The sequence below is a fragment of the Betta splendens genome, chromosome 1 (assembly GCF_900634795.4).
Source record: "Betta splendens chromosome 1, fBetSpl5.4, whole genome shotgun sequence".
NCBI classification, from domain to species: Eukaryota; Metazoa; Chordata; class Actinopteri; order Anabantiformes; family Osphronemidae; genus Betta; species Betta splendens.
Window position 1 is genome coordinate 10991155 of NC_040881.3, and position 16898 is coordinate 11008052.

Sequence of the window (16898 nt, forward strand, 5' to 3'; positions counted from 1 at the left end):
ATTTAGTGAATAAATGAACACTGAAACTTAAATTGAAAAAAAAAAGAATTTATTGAAAATTGATAACTTAAAACATCTGTTCACTTCAAAATGACTTTAAAAACGCTTCATCACAGCTTTGACTTGACGTTTTTTCCCCCCCATTTCTTTTAATACACACTGTGAGCACATGGTGTCTCAAACTGAAAGGAAGAGGAATAAAAATGCATTCGTATCTCATACCATGGACAAAAGGAATGGTAGCCAAGCCAACACTGGTGTTGAGATCACAATGCTAAACGGTGTAAGGCAAACCGGGCCCCAGCCAAAGCGCTGCAGGTACTGAACAAAGGCTAACCTCACTTTATGCATGCGTTTGTTGTCTCTGCACGTGTTGTAATATTATTGCAAAACTCACTCAGATGCCTATTCAGAATATACAAATACTTCATAAATTAAGTTTAAGTTAACAAAAGTTGCATTTTGGCTTTGAGGAGAGACCAATAATATAAGACCAAGTCTAAAACACCTTTGTTTACGCACTCTTCAGACTGTAGCAGAAAGGTAGATTTAGGGTCGACTGCAGGAGGAAGAATCACATTTAAAAAGCACGGAATCAGTTAAGATTTAAATTAGGATTTTAGGACTTTAAGGGGAAACAAACTGGGGAAACACTGATACTAATTAGAAGCAGCAATGGAAGCAGTAAATACACATTTTGGAGAAGTGACAAGGAGAAAACTTGACACCTGGAAGAGACTGAATAACACTAATAATTAAAATATCGCATCAATCACCACTGTTTGATAAGTAGTATGCAGTGGCACTGGTTTTTGGTTTAACCTACTCCCAATGGCTCCTCTAAACCACACTGTCATTTACAGTGTAAAAAAGGTTCACCTTTTTTTGTCTCATTGTCAGCACTGAGGATTTTGCTCCACATACAGTAATCTCTCTAGTTCTGCTCCCTATACATAAATATTACAACTAGGGAAAAGGGGAAAACAACATGTCTTTTGCACTTGTCTCACAAGATAAGACACAACACAACCCTAATCAGACTCTCTTGACCTCAGCTCTGCAACAATGATCTTTCAACGACATCATCAAACTATTGCAGCGGCAGCGTATCCCACTTTTAAAAATCATTCAGGAGGTTGTGTCCTTTTTGACAGTCACAAACGGTGTGCGTCCTTGGAGGCGTTCCTGAGAAGGTCTTCAATAGACATCAGAAAGTTCACCCAAGTTTTAGCCAGGCTTTTATAAGCTTAAAACAAATAAGTGGTTGCAGCTGTCGAAATACAAATGGAAGGTAAAACAAAACGTGTGAAGATGTTGACTATATGGTTGCATTAATATTATGAAATAGTGCAAAGAGAGTTTGTGGTGGTGAAAGTCTGAAGCGCTAGTTGTTGGGGATGCTCTGCAGGTAGGTGAGTATGTGCTGGATCTTCACCAGCCGTTCTCGCAGGCTGGTCATGGAGAGGACAGAGAGCTGGAAGAGCGGGTCAATAGGCAAAACAGCCAGGAGCCACCAGCAGCAAGCTGGACCATCGGGCGTTGCCTAGAGGAGGATGAGGAAGAGCATGAGCCCATGGCAGCAACTAATTTTCAACATCTCATATCAGATTTACTTTAATTACTGAAAGTGTTAAGATGAAATAAGAGAATCAAATCAATGAGGAATTCATTTACAGGAGAACAATGAGGAGCCTGGCGTGTGTCAGAGCTGTAATGAGCTTCTGATAAAGAAAAGCACCCAGAAAAGAGAACTTCACCTCCTTTCAGGTGTTTTAATTGTTCATTGTTATGGAGACTTGGACACACAATTGTATTTTCAGATAACCTTAAAGTCCCACACCACAAAACCTTGTACTTATATATCACCACCACACACACGGCCTTAAACTTTACAGTCTGAGGAGAGCATCCTTGGCATGAATGTCACATCCACCACACATTGACATTAATATTAAATATAGATTTGCATGCACTTTGATCAAGCACCAGATAACTAATTAATGCAGTTATCTCAGGCATGAAGCCAAAGCATGAATAATGTTTTACATCGCTGGAATAAGAGCATTTAGGATAAATGACATTTGAAGACTTTGCTAGAGAAATGACTGTCTGCATCAGTTACACGGCTTTCAACTTTAAGCCAGTTACAAAATGTCTTTGAAGTATTTGAAATAATGATGTTTACTGTCTTCACTACATTTTACTTTAGTGGTTTTGGTTGTTATGTCCAATGCTCCGGTAACTAATTGAATCACTTTTGTAGTTTTCTCTGGAACAAAGCACCAAAATTCAGGGCTCAGTGCTTTGGTGGGCGTTGGGATTCTCTTCATGACCCACTGACGCAACGGGGCCGGTGGGGTTAGACATGAAGCACAGATAAATCTGTTTAACCTGCATTACCTCTAGATGCCGCCCAGTGTGTGCTTGTCCTAAGAGCCGACCTGTAATCCCCTACAGGCTACGGGTCGAAGCCACAGCTGAACACGCACGCACGCACGCACGCACGCACGCACGCACGCACGCACACCTCAAACTAGATGCAGATGAACTTATGCTGCACAGGAATTAGGACAAACTTTTTTACAGCTTCAATTAAGGTTAGATTTCTCACATATCTCATCCCCGAGTTAAAGTAGCTGTTTCTGACTTGTATTAGGTATAGACAGGTAAGTTTACCTGCACACAAGGACGTGCACGAGGGGTTCGAGCCACTGCCCGTTTGCCCTTACAGTATGAAGTGCCCTTAGAAAAGGCAAATGTTTTGTTTTCGAACTCCACTCCGGGTTTTACTTTTCTCGCTTGAGCCCTAACAGCCGCTGTCTCGGTCAGTACTCATGTACAGACAGTCAGTCACTCGCTTCAGTCGCCACCGGAGCTTTTTGGTTTTGTAACAAAAGTAAAAAAATATTGGAGCCTTCAAAGATCCCTTGACTACTCAGTGTTTTTGGATGTGTGTGCCTTCACGTGTGTGTTGTATAGCAAGTAGTATCAAGAATAACAAAACTGCACGTAATTGCATTCATTTACTTTGAGGCAAAGGGCGAGTCAGGGAGTGAGGGATCAGCCAGTTAAAGGTGTGGCTGCATGATGGGAACTTATGTATTTGAATAAAAAGCTGAGCTAAAGAAGTAAAATATACTATTTTCAAAGTTTCACATAGGTTAGGTAGGTAAAGTGTTGGAGTTTGGAGGTCTGGTCTGTGCTTCAATCCACCTCCCCACTATCAACATAATTTATAATAATGTTTTTATGACTATTACAGAAAAGTCCTTTGTCTTTTATTTTGATATTGTGTAACTGCTCCTTTTTTTGTTTTGGGCCACTGCCTTTAAAATGTCATTGCACGACCCTGCCTGCACATTTTTTTTACCTGGATGTCAGCTTCACGTTCTGGCATTGATCCAAAGTGCTGCAGGATTTGGTTGTGGAAGCGGATCTTGAGGTTTTGGAACCAGACGCGGGCCTGCTCATACACATCATCGTGGAGCTGTTGTAGTCTTTGTAGCTCATCCTCATCCTCCACCTAAAAGAGAAAATTAAAGCTATTAACACTCCAGTTGAACTATAGGAACTTCATATTAAAAGCCGACAGTTCATATTGTGGCAGCTTTGTTTTAACATATGGATTTTTCTTGGCGATTAATAGTAAAACCTACAAACCTATAAACATCCAATAGCTACTCTGTCAATTTGGTTTTTACCCTGGTGTCCTCCAAGTGTTCGATGTCAGCAGTACTGTAGCCATCCTTCATTCCCCGCGACAGAACGCGAAAGCGCTTTCCTCCGACTGTGTCCACTATTGATCGTCCATCAGGGAGGAAATAGACACTTCTAATGATTAGCATGCAGCCATAATCTGCAAACCTGCAAGGATTGACAAACAAGTCGCAGCTGAATTTTGGCACTTTGTTTCAGTGAGAACATTTACGTCATTAACAGAAAATTTCCCCAATAAATGTAAGTGTTTGCTCACCATCCAGTAAACCTCATGAATAATTGTTGTTTGTTTACATGTTAAATATGAAGATATGCCTAGTTGTAATAAAAATCATGCAAATCTTTACTGGGTTCTTACACTTTCTCAGGATCATTAATACACATCCCAAACTGCCGCGTGCCTGTGTCCATGCAGCGGCGAATCATCAGGCGGTAACGTGGTTCGAAGACATGCAGGGGGCAAGGCACGGTGGGGTAAGCCATGGTACACACAAATATAGGCACATTCTTAGTCAGGCTGTACAGAAAGAGAGAAACGAAGATACAGGTCAGACTATGCACACAGAAACGTCTGATGACCAACGCTGGAATCAACCAGGCCACAGGGGAAGTACTTACTCAGAAAGCTCTCTGGTCTCAGCCAGCTGGGTTTTAGTCCTTTCTGCAAATTCCTGACTTAAATATTGTTTGATCAGCTTGTCTAATACTGTCGTCACCATGTACTTCCTACATGCTAGAAACTGGAGAGAGCAGAATACCATAATTAAGGATTAACCCATAAAGAAATACACTTATTTAAAATAGGAACACTTTAAATGAGAGGAGACCTCTTTCAGGCTCTCTTTACAGAGGGGACACTGGGGTGTGTGGTCCAAGCAGCGTTCTAGACAGTCTTTACAGAAGGTGTGGCCGCACGGTGTCGTCACAGGCTCATAAAACAACCTGCATTTATTAGAAAGATGCGACAGTCATATACGCATTTAAAACACATGCTGATGGTGATTGTATGAAATAGCCTGCAATCCCACCTCAGGCACAGAGAGCACTCCATGTCACATGGATCCAGCAGATCTGCAGGCACATTTCTGCAGATATTATTTTTGGCAGCTTGTTGTTTCAAATTCATCCCACCTAAAAAATGAAGGAAGCAAACACATTTAAGAATTATTTCTACGTAACTAATGAAATATATACACAGCAATGTGCATTTTAATAATAGGGGAGAGTAAATGTAGCAATATGTGATGAGATCATTGGAAAATTAAAATATAAATTAAAAACAAAAGTTTTCACCTGACCTTTTTCATGTTTGCTACTTCCACGGTCCACAACACAGGGTTCTGTATCTGACACAGCCAATTTTCTCTTCAGCAGGCTCGCCTTCTCCTGGTCACCCAGCTGAGGTGCAGAGCAAACTCTTTTCAGACCCTCTTCCACACCATTAGATCCGTACACTCTCAGCGAATGAGCTCGGCTCAGACCTGGGCGTTCCACGCTTTCCCAGCGCTTCTGAAAAAGTAACTAAAGAGCAAAAGGTAAGAAGATGGCTGTGACAACAGCTGCTGTAAAACACTCTTCACTACTTTTTTTTCCCCTTTACCTCCTCGTTGCCGACATGGTGGTGGGCAGAGGTGGTACGAAGCTGATGATGGGGCTGTCTTTGTTTTGGACTCGTGGGTTGAGTTTGGCCACTGGCCACAAGGGTTTTACTGCGAATGTGGGGCGAGGTGTTCTGTGCGGTTTCTTGCAGGCCGACCTTGACATTCTCATCAACTGGAGACAGGAGTTCACACAGGATCTGAAAAGAGCACATTGACGCCGAGATTTTAGGGGACCTTTGTTGCATAAATGTGCTACTGATTGATTAATTGGTAATATGACACAAAATGGTGTAATCCTGCGCAATAAAATTATTGAGATTAAGGCAACTTCTGTTTAACTGGCCTCAAAATATGTATTAATGTACAAATGAGACCAAACTGCTTTGTGTTGCAGGAACAAACCATTGCGTGATGTTTTTTGTGAATGGAAATAGTACAAAGATTTCTGGTGATGGATGAAAGACGTTATGTAATCACCAAGACTAATGACATCAACAAATCCTAATTGGAGTCAGGAGTTTGCAAATCTGGAGGCCAGTCGCTGAAACAGGCTTAGAAGAGTGATTTAGAGCTACTTGAACTTAAAAAATAATTCTTTTTTTTTTATGAGAACCAAAATACTAGTAACAAACATCAACCATTAGTGTCAAGACTGTGTTTTATTAGTTGTTCCAAAGTTAACTAACTAACTAACTCTGGGTTTATTTTTGGACTCATTCTGTGGGTTTGCAGTATGAAACCATCACCAGAGTAGCTGAAGGTCCGAAGAAAAAAAAAAATGACCCTATTAACAAATAAGTCTATTTGTCTACTGATTGCAAATGATTGCTTGGCTATTATAAAGTCACAAATATTATTATGGTCTGTTCCTTTTTATTTTGAACATTATGTTTGTCTGTCTATGCTGGTGACTCAGACCCACAGCACCAGAAAACATCCACCTTTCTTTCCAGTTCAACTTTTGAGGGCCTGAACACTGAATCCCTTTGAACACATGTGCAGTGTGTGCTGTAGATCCATCAATAAACAGTCTCATCCATTCATCTTTCCTTCTAATCTCTGCAAATACAGTTTCCCAAACTCCTACAGAATCTTGTGTGACACGGGTTTTACTGTTCATATTCTGCATCAATGCAAAGCTTTCAGTTGAGTGACTGTCTGATTACCTTATTTTATCTGGTCAGAAGCTTTCAAATTTTCAAAAATGCAGGTTTTTATGCTCAGTCAGTTTTCTTTTAATTACATGTGTACTGTAAAGACCTTTGAAGCTGGAAATGTGATTACAGGCAGTGCCACCTTAATTTGACGTTCTAGTGGTGCAGTCTGTCTGGCTCCCTCACTTCGTTAACAGTTGAACACTGTATTTTTACAAAGTGAAAACTGTCATTTCTACATTAATCTAAAGCGAAAGAAAACCAGGTGAAGGAGTTTTTCTGGTTTCCTTAGTTTCTTTGTGCATCAGCCAATCAATCAAAGCTCCCCCAGAATGTCTCACCTTTTTTACTTGTCTTTTAGCACAGGGGAAGTCTTCATCCACTGCCAGGCAATGGAGGAAGAACTGAAGAGACTCATCCACCTGCCCCATCTCATGAAGCACCATAGCTTTTCTGAACAAAGACTGAAAAGAACAAAAAAAAAAAGACAGACATGAGTTAGATTTGTGTGTATCAAGATGTATCTAAACTGGGTATTTTCCATCTTATTCACTTTAACAGCTTTCTTCATAAACAAAAAGGGTGTTTGTTTTGCTTTGTGCACAAACAACACAACAGATGCTACTTTTATTTAGTTCATTCAGCTACCAGTCAAACCATAAAATGCATCATGAAACCCAATACTTAAATCCAACAATATGACTATGTGCTGTATACCTGGTGTTCCACAATTTCAAGGTCATTAACACGCACCCATAATCCAGTGACATAACACATAAGTTGTTCACTGTGTGTGGCTTTAAGGCCTGGGGGCTTAAAATAAAACTTGTCTTACTGTAGCTGACTGATATCAGCACAGACTGACTGACACACGACAGCCGTCAGTAAAGGGGGTGCGTGAACATGTGAAAGCAACCAGAAAGTGCTTGGCTTAATTAGCCTGTATACTATACCACTGTATGGTGATATTTTATGAGAATCACACAAATAATAAAAAGGCTACAAAATAGCTACACAAAATACTTTTTTGTAAACTTTGATTCATATATTTGATCTAACTAATTGATGCAATAACAACTAACAATGGCTAATGGCTTACTTCAGCAGAACAGCTGGACCCGTGGCAAAACTCTGTGTCCTCCAACGCCAGACAGTATTGTTTAAGAGCCATGTAGGCCTCTGATCTGGACAGTCGAACGGCCGCTGCTGTGTCTAAATCTGCAGAAAACATGAGGAAATAGAAAGGTGGTGATCTGGATTAGCCATTAGACAGTCGTAAGAGGCCAACTTTAGTTCAGCTTCACTTCCTTCATGCATCATTCATTGCATTTGTATAATATATGGATGTCATTAATTCCTCACTTATACTGACAAACACAGAGTTAAATTTATTTTGTGATGTATAGCAGGTGGCAATGCAATGTAAACAAATTGACAGGTAATTTGTCAAGTCATCATAACACTCAAATGCAAAAATATGTATTTGGAGGTTTCTGTCATATGTTTTGCGTTCATCAGCAAGGGCCAGTTCTGTCAAAAGCAGGCTGCATCACTCCCTCAATAATAACAGATCACAACCTCAGGCCAACCTCAAATCTCTTTACTGACAGTGATAAACCACTTATCCTCAAACAGCATCTACAATACACATTTACCACTTTTGTGAGTCCACCTGGTGCAACAATGTATGCCTGATAGAACTGTGCCTCTATAATCATGTGTCAACAATTAAATGTGTCTTTGTAGATAATCTGGTAAAATGAAAATCATTCAAGACATTAAACATCTTTGTCTATAGTATATGTCTTGTTGAAAATAAAAAAACTCCAACGCCCAATGTCTGAGTGATGTATTCAGGTGGTGCTGGTGCTTAACTCTTGCTCAGGTTCTTGTACCTGAAAATATTTGTGAAGAAGAGTTTGAGGTCAACAGGGATAAAGTAAAGTTATGTGATATTACATCCCTTGACCTAAATACTACTGAAGTTTCTCCATAATCTCTCATAAACCGGATACAATTTCAGAACAACTTTCTAGACAGACTAAAGATCACTGCAATGTACATGAAAAACCTAAACTGCTTTACTTAAAGACTCCTAATCAGGAGTTAATCTAAACTAATCTGCAACCTAAACATAAAAAAGCAGATCAGGAAAGAATGTAATTTAGCAATAACTGGTGATAGAATCCAATGTGTAAACCAGATATTACTCAGTGGACATGTTTCCAGTTGTTGGCAACTTGCACTGAAGCATTTATGGGTTGAGTGCATTGTGATTTGCGCAAAGCTTTGTGCAAAGCCATAATCATTACTAGGGCTTCAACTGTACTTAGAAATTAGCTCGATCTAATGTCTTTTTTTAATCTTTTGTGTCCACAATCTAAAAAACCTAAAGCCCAACACTTTATTTAATATAATGATAATGTGTTACTCAAAGTTTAGAATAAGAAACCTTTAACTATTTGACATGTCTGCTTAAAAAAGACTTAAAGTAATGATGGAACTTGTCATAAATGACCCAGTCTTAAAATGAAGTGTTGTGTTCATTATTTTCTAATCAAAATGATGCATGTGGAAATAAAAAGTAAGAACATGTCCCTGAACTCACATATTGAAATCAGGTTTATTATTTGAAATAGAGTGATTTGGCTTAAATCATGTTTGAAAAGAAACCACAAATTACCTTTAACATTACAGCATGTTTGTGATTGATCACATCCTGCTTAAACCGAGGCATAAATGTTCATTTTTGTTAAACCACGTGTGCTACAGTGGAACCAGTCCACAACAATCACAAATTACACACGTCGCCTCCCTTGATAAGTTACAAAACCTGCCAAATTATGTGTCACGACCTGCCTTATGCAACTTACACCGAGTGCGCATGCGCAGCCGAGGGAGCTTTCGTAAGCAGGACGGCCAGATTACCCATCAGCCAATGGGAACTGGCTCCAGTACAACACATGGCACCGGCGTTTGAAATGTTGGTCAGTAGAACTAATTCTACTTTCCCTCGGGGTCTCCCGAACACAAACAGCGATGACTGTGGCATCACGTTAAAGTGTGTTTTCAACATTGCGACCCAGAGACGAACGCATAACGTCTCGAGAGTCAAATATCCGTGCGCTCGTGCTGCTCAGTGAGAGTGCGCAGCCAGGAAACGCCTCTCGCTCCACAACAGATGCACGGCTATGCGAACCGGCCTTACCGGACTGGATCGCCTTCGTCGCTAGCGACACGGCTTCGTGGAAGCGCTTTTTCCTACACAGCTCGTCCACGTCCCGCAGCTTCTTGGACTTCTTCACGTCGTCGGGGAACCATTTGTACAAGAGCCCGTGCAGCATTACGTTGGTCTTCTCCTCGCCCTTCACCGCCGCGCTGCACAGTTTGCACTTGAAGAGCAGCCGCCGCTGTAAACACCGCTTGCAGTACGTGTGTCCACAGCTTATGGTCACGGGTTCGCCTAAAAAGCTCTGGCAGTTCGGACAGTCGAACACATCGTCCCCGGGGATGGAGCGACTCTGGGCCGACAGTGCGGGCGCCTTTCGCTTAAAGTTGCGGAGGACACAGTCCACAAAAGTGCTGAGCTGTTCGGGCCGGACGGGTCCGTAGCGTCCGGCCTCCGAGAACCAGTGGATGGCTTCCGTCAGGCGGTTTTCGGCCGCGAGCGCGTTGGCTTTCTGCAGGATGAGCTGCTGGTGGTCCTCCTCCTCCGACACCGAGCCGGCGGCTCCGATGAAGAAGCCGCCTCTCCCCTCCGGGCCGTCCGGTTCGGGCCGCTGGAGCGACATGGCAGCGTAGAAAAGTGGGGCGCGTGAAGGTGAACGTTACGTGGACGCAGGTTCGGTCCCGTTACTACGTCCATACATGTCACCGGCCGTCGCGCTCCTTTCTTCTGTTGTCAGCGGACTTTTCCGTAGACCTTACGTAAAAAAAACAGAGGCACGTGAGCTGCAGGCTCGCGCCGTGATTGGCCGGAACGTCTCCGTTACAAAACCTGCGCTGGAAAGTTTCATAACTACGACAGCGGCGAATGAGACGCACTGATAAAGATGTTTTTTTTAAATATTTGAACCTTTGCTCTCGCGTCTGACATGTCGCGATGTAAAACCATACAATAAAACAAGCAACACAATAAAGGATCCTTTCTTTTACTGTCATTACTGCGGGATTTTTCAATGCTGGTAGAAAACTCCAAGTGGTTGTGTAATAAAATGTTGCAACAACTTCACAATTTCAATTGTATGTAATTACTTTATGATTTTTAACTTGACATTAATGTATGGTGGTTTGTGGTGTCTGTTTCATTTATTAGTGCATTTTATCGTCTATTATTATTTAGCATTAGAATAGCGGTAGAAGCTTGTTTATTAGGGGAGGCTATGTGTGTGTGTGTGTGTGTGTGTGTGTGTGTGTGTGTGTGTGTGTGTGTGTGTCTTACGAAAGGCCATGTGAATCATATGTTAAGTCACCAGTTTTAGTGCATGTTAGAAATCATATGTTGGTTCATGAGCTGTGTATGTTCAGAGTCATATAGTCTGTGACTTGCTATGGAGGGAGAGAAGTCACGGCTCCAGACGTCTGATATTGAATTATTCATGTATATTTTCTTTTTACTTGCAGGGACTTGAGGTCCCAACAGTTTGCAGACATATCAGTTAACCTTTAAAATGAAAAGTACACATTACATCACAGACAGACTACAGAAAACAGTAATTGTTTCAAACAGCGAGGCCTGAATAACTCCTGCAGGCACACACTTCGAGTTCACATTAGTAATGTCGCATCTGACCAGCAGACCAGAAGATTAGGCCCCAGGGATAAAACCAAATGAAACCAGATGTAGGGTTGACCCAGGTGCACTCGCTGTCTTCAGTTCCCCTGATAGATTGAAAAAATATGGCTCTACAGCTGGTGAGGATCATGTCTCTGTCATCCACCCCCTGCAGGATGAGAAGGGTTATGAGACTGGTGGATTAAGACACTGCAGGCATCCTCCAGGAATATGATTTATAATTATGTTTTATATTTCCATCTTGTATTTCCAGGAAAATATTTTACACCAGTAACAAGGACACAACAATCTTAAAGAAACAGGTCTGCACAATTTAATCATGAGTGTTTATTGACTAATCTGACATAAACATTGTGTTTATTGATGACCTGTGTGCTGATGATTCTGAAGTGTGCTGCAAAACTAAAGGACTGGTGATCATATTACAAATTATTACACAAACACATGCCACAAAAGAATTTATGCAGACAAAGAAATAAATAACCCACTAAAAGTTAAAGAATGTAAATATATTATTGTATATATTAATATAAGTGTTTTCTAAGCCCCAAATGAAACATAAATACGTACTGTCATGTTTATTTGAAGGAGTGAAGCTGTCAGTGTGATTATTAGGTTTTGTATAAAGTCACCGCCCTCTAGCGGTGGGTGTTGATCATTACTCTATCAGGACACAGAAAGAAAGGAATAAATGTTGTTAGTTGCAATTCACCTTTAGGTGTTAAGTCTTTAGACAGGTTTTATTAAAAGGCTAAAAAAACAGGAAGAATGTTTTTAGTCACTGAAGTTTTGTAATAAGTATACAATGGTTTCATTTGTTTAGCGTTAAAAAAACGTAAAACTACATCTTAATGGTATTTTTCTCACAGCACCATGTAATCCCATTGCTTTGACAGCTGGATCAGGTGTGTGGGGTCAGTCAGAAGCTGGAACATACTACACCACCGTCACCTGAGACGGTATCACACAGCTGATTGACTGAACAGCTCTGGTCCAGGCAAACAGCTGTGAAAAAGACTGGGGGGGTTGAAAACCAAGCATCAGAGGTACTGAAACTGCTCACACCTGACTTAGAGGTGCAGGAGGTGAGTGAGAGGAGGGTCCTGGCTAAACTGACATCTATCCTGGACCAAGACTCTCACCCACTGTGGGACTATTAAAGGTTTTCTTATCTTATCCTGATGAGAAAACGACTCCCACTACCACCACCAGGGGGCAGTGTTGAACTGGAACAAACAGCTGATCTTAAGCAGTGTAGCGACCCCCAATGTTTGGCTGGAGAGGTCGAGAACATTCTCTATTACTACTTGAAGGAAGACAGAACACAGAAAGTTAGGGTAGGTACAATTTAATAATTAGGAAAATATTTTAATAGTTTATTTTTTCAATTAAAGCAGATTTCCAATCTTCCCACTTTTTACTAATGATACACGTTTTTGCCACTGTTTGCTTTTCCTACATGTTCATTCTTCAGGTGTGACTCCGACCGGTGACGCGTGTGCTAAAACACAGCTGTACACTTCGTTCCTTGTGCGTCACGCTGCCATTTTTCTTACCCCTCTGTGTCACACAGGCGTCAACATGTACACAAGATCATCCATACCCAGACTGTGACACTTTACAGCTGATTAGGTCGTTAAATCAACCTGTGTGAGAACAAGCGTGTAGGTGTATTGATCCAGACGCATTCTGCTCATGCCTTAGTACTTACTGTAACACATTTTTTTAGCAGACATATTATTGTTTCCCTCCACAAAACCTTTACTTCTTAAAATGTCTAGAATATTGACATAAGTTGAAAAATGACATGAGGTCAGTTGTGAAAACACTGTGTGACTAAAGACTGTCAATGTGCATGTTGACTCTTAAAATACAGCGTTATCATTATGACATACCGTTTCTATTGCCACAACAATTCCACAAGTGATCCCTCAGAGAATTCCAGTCTGCACCGTGATGCATGGACCACAGATGGTGTTGGATTTTTGGCATCTCCCGCGACCAAACAAGCGCTCTGATCGGTAAAGTCTTGTGTTAATTGCTTCATATGATGCGACACTAATTAGCTGTAATACCCAGATTCATTTGTTTTAATGCCACAGCTGTTTGCATCATTCACATCCGTTATGCAACTGAGCAGGAAGGGATAAAAAGACAATCACACCTCTCATGGCCCAGCAATAACCTTAAATACTGTTCTGTTCCCAAGTTGCTAAACACTAAACAAAAGTGGCAAAAGAAGTGCGCACATGCAGACGTGCGCTCACACGTTCATTTATCAATGTGGGAAACCTTCAGCGCTCCATTCTCAAACAGGAATGCGGCGTCTTGGTCAGCCTTATCTGGCTCTGCATAATCTCCCAGAGGTGTTTGGGTTCCCAGCAGAAATACATACATGTGTATCTACAAAAAACATTCCAGCACCAGAGCGCGCACACGCACGCACGCACGCACGCACGCACACGCACACGAGCGAGACATGACGCAGTGTGTTTCCGCAGACATTTTGATTCGGTGTATGTGATGAATTCAAAGCTGGAGGTGCTGTAGGCCGCCGTGCCAGCATGAAGAGTAAATGCATCACTTTAGCTGCAGGCGTTCATAGTCAAGTTTACGCCTGTTGATGCTCCACAATACCTGTGTACTATGTAAATACAAAGACTGTTACTGTAGCGTGTCCCTAGAGTTTGTCCTAGAGTTGGATTCTTCTCACTTTGCCAAGCGATTAAATATGTGAAGGGGGACATCGGCCCCCGCTGTGACCTTTGAACCCCTTGCCCCCTTGTTTGCCGCATGACTGCCCCCTCCTCGTTGAGTTTACAGGGTCTTATCCAGGCCAGTTGTGATACAATGAACCCCTTTGTCTGCTGCTATATGAAGCTGTTATGTAAGAAATAAGACAAGGAGTGAGACCACCCCCCTCTGCTGAACCAGTTCATACCCGCTCGCATGCAGCTCACCGCTGAGGCCAAATCACGGAGTTTTGAGCGTGGAAGAAAAACAAACGTGAGGAGAGGAATCCAGAGTTGGTTTGGACCTGAGAAGGTGTAAGAACTCCGAACAAGCCGTCACAGAAACAAATGACTAGAGAGATCATGAGAGGACTTAGAGCAAACTCATCCATACGTTTGTGGTGTGAAAGGTCACGTGGTGCAGGTCAATGTTACATAAGTCTCCATCCCACTCATTACTTTAATACATTTAATAGTGCACTTTGATTAAGCTGTACAGAAATAATATTAATAAAAAAAGATAAAACATTTGTTCATTTGTAACACAAAGCTTAACATTTACAATACAATACAATAGAATGGTATGATACAAAGCAAACATATATTTGAGGTATAAATATATTTGTTTTAAATTAACTGTCATTGCCATGTGTTATTATTTGGCAGAGACGCTGTTATACATTTATGATATTAACAATGGCTTAGTGAATTAGTCACACAAATCAAAATGAACATGGATGCAAGTGTTACGGATGGATTGATGGATGGATCAACGCCTTCTGAACCACAGTGGAAAGTAGAGAGCAAGAAGCTTACACAAAGGTTTTTCCTTCCTTTACAACGACACGACATTCAATCTGCCCTCGTCCTTACAGTAAAACCTGTAAAATGTCCACCTTTATAAAAGGACCTTTTGCTGTTTACATCTCGTTACTTCTTAAAGGACGTCTGACACAACAGTGCATTGTTTTTTCTCTTTGTGTGAACCTAAAAGCAAGCGTGAAACCTTTTTTAAGTGATGTCCAGCAAACAACAGTTCTGTGCTCTGATGCTTTTTAGTGGTGAGGAGAAGCTTAGTATGGGGAGGGTACTTCTTCTAACCTAGACTTGTTGAATCTTTGTGTGCTTTATATCACTGGATTACGCTGTCACTAGCTAAATAACTTCTTCTGGATATGATATGAGATTATTGGTTTGCAAATAAAAGTCTTTCATTTAGGTGAGCCAGCCACCGTATGCATCTGTCACTGGCTCCATCTACTGCAACGCTAAAACCCTCTCCAGCCACATCCCTAGCTTACACATTCTACCAATTGTCTCCACGCACTCTGCAAACTACCAGCACATTCACGTCTTTCTTCACCCATGGACTCATCAGTCAGGCAGCCATAAATATTTATCTGTTCTCCCTCAGACAGGACAGAGGTGAAACTGAGGGCCACTATCACTGAACAGAATACTGTACATACACATTATGTTGTGACCATAGACCAGTGCGAAAAATGTTTGTTGCTTTGCATACAGACCCCCCCGTCGCTTCTCAGAAGCAATAGCACCCAAAGGATAAAGTTTAAACCTCCCATCCTGCGTTAGCGACATCATGTCCTTTGGCCCAGATCAGTGTTTGTGCGACATGTGTCCTATTGGCATCGCATCCACAGCTCCAATAAAATGGCCCTCAGATGGCAACACTGGCAAATGTTTTACACGCTGACATAATCAGAACAAACCAAGACCTTCAATCCAGGATCCGGGCTTGGCTTGTTTGTTTGAATGTGTGCATAGAGAGTCTTTGATGTCTCCTACATCTCGGATGGAACGGGCGGAATGACTCACTGCAGGTCCTCAGTGGGATCCAATTATAGTTAGCAGTTCAAAGTAGCTGTTGACAATGACGTTGCCGTAATTGCACGCTGCTGTTCATTTGTCCATGGGCACAGTGAATGAGTCATGTATCCGCGCCACCTCAGCAGCACACAAGTGTCCATAGAGTTTGTTGTACCACTCCGGAAAACGGCCCCTGGAATACAAGACAGGAAAGCGATCGCTCATTTAGCGTGGCCCTAGAGCTGCGTGGGTGCTGTTCAGAGCATGACGATCATCCACTCACCTGCAGTCGACTCTGGAGAGATGCGTGAGTCGAGACTTGTTGGACCCGCAGGGCTCGATAAAGTAGCGTGAGGTAAGGACATTGGCTCGAACACCAACCACGGGGGCCCCCTCATGGTCCACAGAGGTACACATGAGTGCACACGCCCCCTTCGGCAGGTCAGTCACCCAGGTTCTGACGGAAGGGAGGCAGGCAGGGGGTTGTAAGTAAAAACAAAGCGTTCAATCCAAGCAGAGCAGCAAAAACCCAGAAGAAAAGCCTCAGAGCTGAGAGGAGGAGGAGGTGGGAGCTCTACCTGAGCACCACGTGGTCTCTGGTGGGATGCGGGGCCATGGTGTTCCTGACGAACTGATACACCTCAGTCCTCTCGTCCAGAGTCTCCAGCACTCTGCTCTCAAGCAGGTCCTCGTCCCAGTGGGCCTGCTCCCGCAGAATGCGGGTCAGGATCTCCTCGGGAGCGGCAGGCACCTCCACGGTCACCTTCCACAGCCGTAGCGGAAACCCATCATGGACCTGGACAAACGGACGGGTTAGGTTACATAAAGTTCAAAAGACGGAGCGTGTAAAATCCTAAGTAATTAGACATTGGAATCAAAACTTCCTTTGTTCAAATCAAAGCTCACACGCTTTGCCTTGTGACTGCCCAAGTGGAGGGAACTGGATACAGGAAATGTAGGCCTGAGATAATTGTGAGGTTGTGTATGTTTTTGTGTGCGTCTCTGTCAAGCTGATGTCATTCTGGGATCCGGCCCAGTAGTGGGATGGGAATGGGAAGGCGAGGACCAGGCC

General features: G+C 42.3%; 2 protein-coding genes across 6 annotated transcripts in view; both read right to left on the minus strand.

Moving 5' to 3' along the window:
* Window positions 1–36: 36 nt before the first annotated feature.
* Window positions 37–10389, minus strand: lonrf1l (LON peptidase N-terminal domain and ring finger 1, like). The gene is made up of 12 exons (XM_029153211.2): window positions 9681–10389; window positions 7572–7690; window positions 6814–6936; window positions 5318–5515; window positions 5016–5238; window positions 4746–4848; window positions 4545–4659; window positions 4336–4457; window positions 4076–4234; window positions 3702–3864; window positions 3371–3523; window positions 37–1543 (listed from the first exon to the last, which is right to left on the minus strand). Exons 1-12 carry the CDS (start codon window positions 10261–10263, stop codon window positions 1385–1387), a joined length of 2220 nt encoding a protein of 739 aa, XP_029009044.1. The 5' UTR covers window positions 10264–10389; the 3' UTR covers window positions 37–1384.
* Window positions 10390–14439: 4050 nt separating this feature from the next.
* The window catches only part of dlc1 (DLC1 Rho GTPase activating protein), a 60616-nt gene continuing 58157 nt past the window's right edge, over window positions 14440–16898 (minus strand). For all 5 annotated transcript variants that reach the window (XM_029152636.3, XM_029152727.3, XM_029152898.3 and 2 more), the window contains 3 exons: window positions 16405–16622; window positions 16110–16283; window positions 14440–16019 (listed from right to left, as the gene is read on the minus strand). In XM_029152636.3, coding sequence (XP_029008469.1) covers window positions 15920–16019; window positions 16110–16283; window positions 16405–16622 — 492 coding nt within the window. In that variant the 3' untranslated portion in view covers window positions 14440–15919. The remainder of the gene's footprint in view (window positions 16020–16109; window positions 16284–16404; window positions 16623–16898) is intronic.

Excerpts from the sequence above, each read along its gene's own strand:
- lonrf1l (XM_029153211.2), bottom strand. The coding sequence starts at position 10,263 with ATGTCGCTCCAGCGGCCCGAACCGGACGGCCCGGAGGGGAGAGGCGGC. Across the intron at positions 6,937-7,571 it reads GGTCCAGCTGTTCTGCTGAA|TCTTTGTTCAGAAAAGCTAT; the intron begins GTAAGCCATTAG and ends TGTTCTTTTCAG. Across the intron at positions 4,235-4,335 it reads GAGACCAGAGAGCTTTCTGA|CCTGACTAAGAATGTGCCTA; the intron begins GTAAGTACTTCC and ends CTTTCTGTACAG.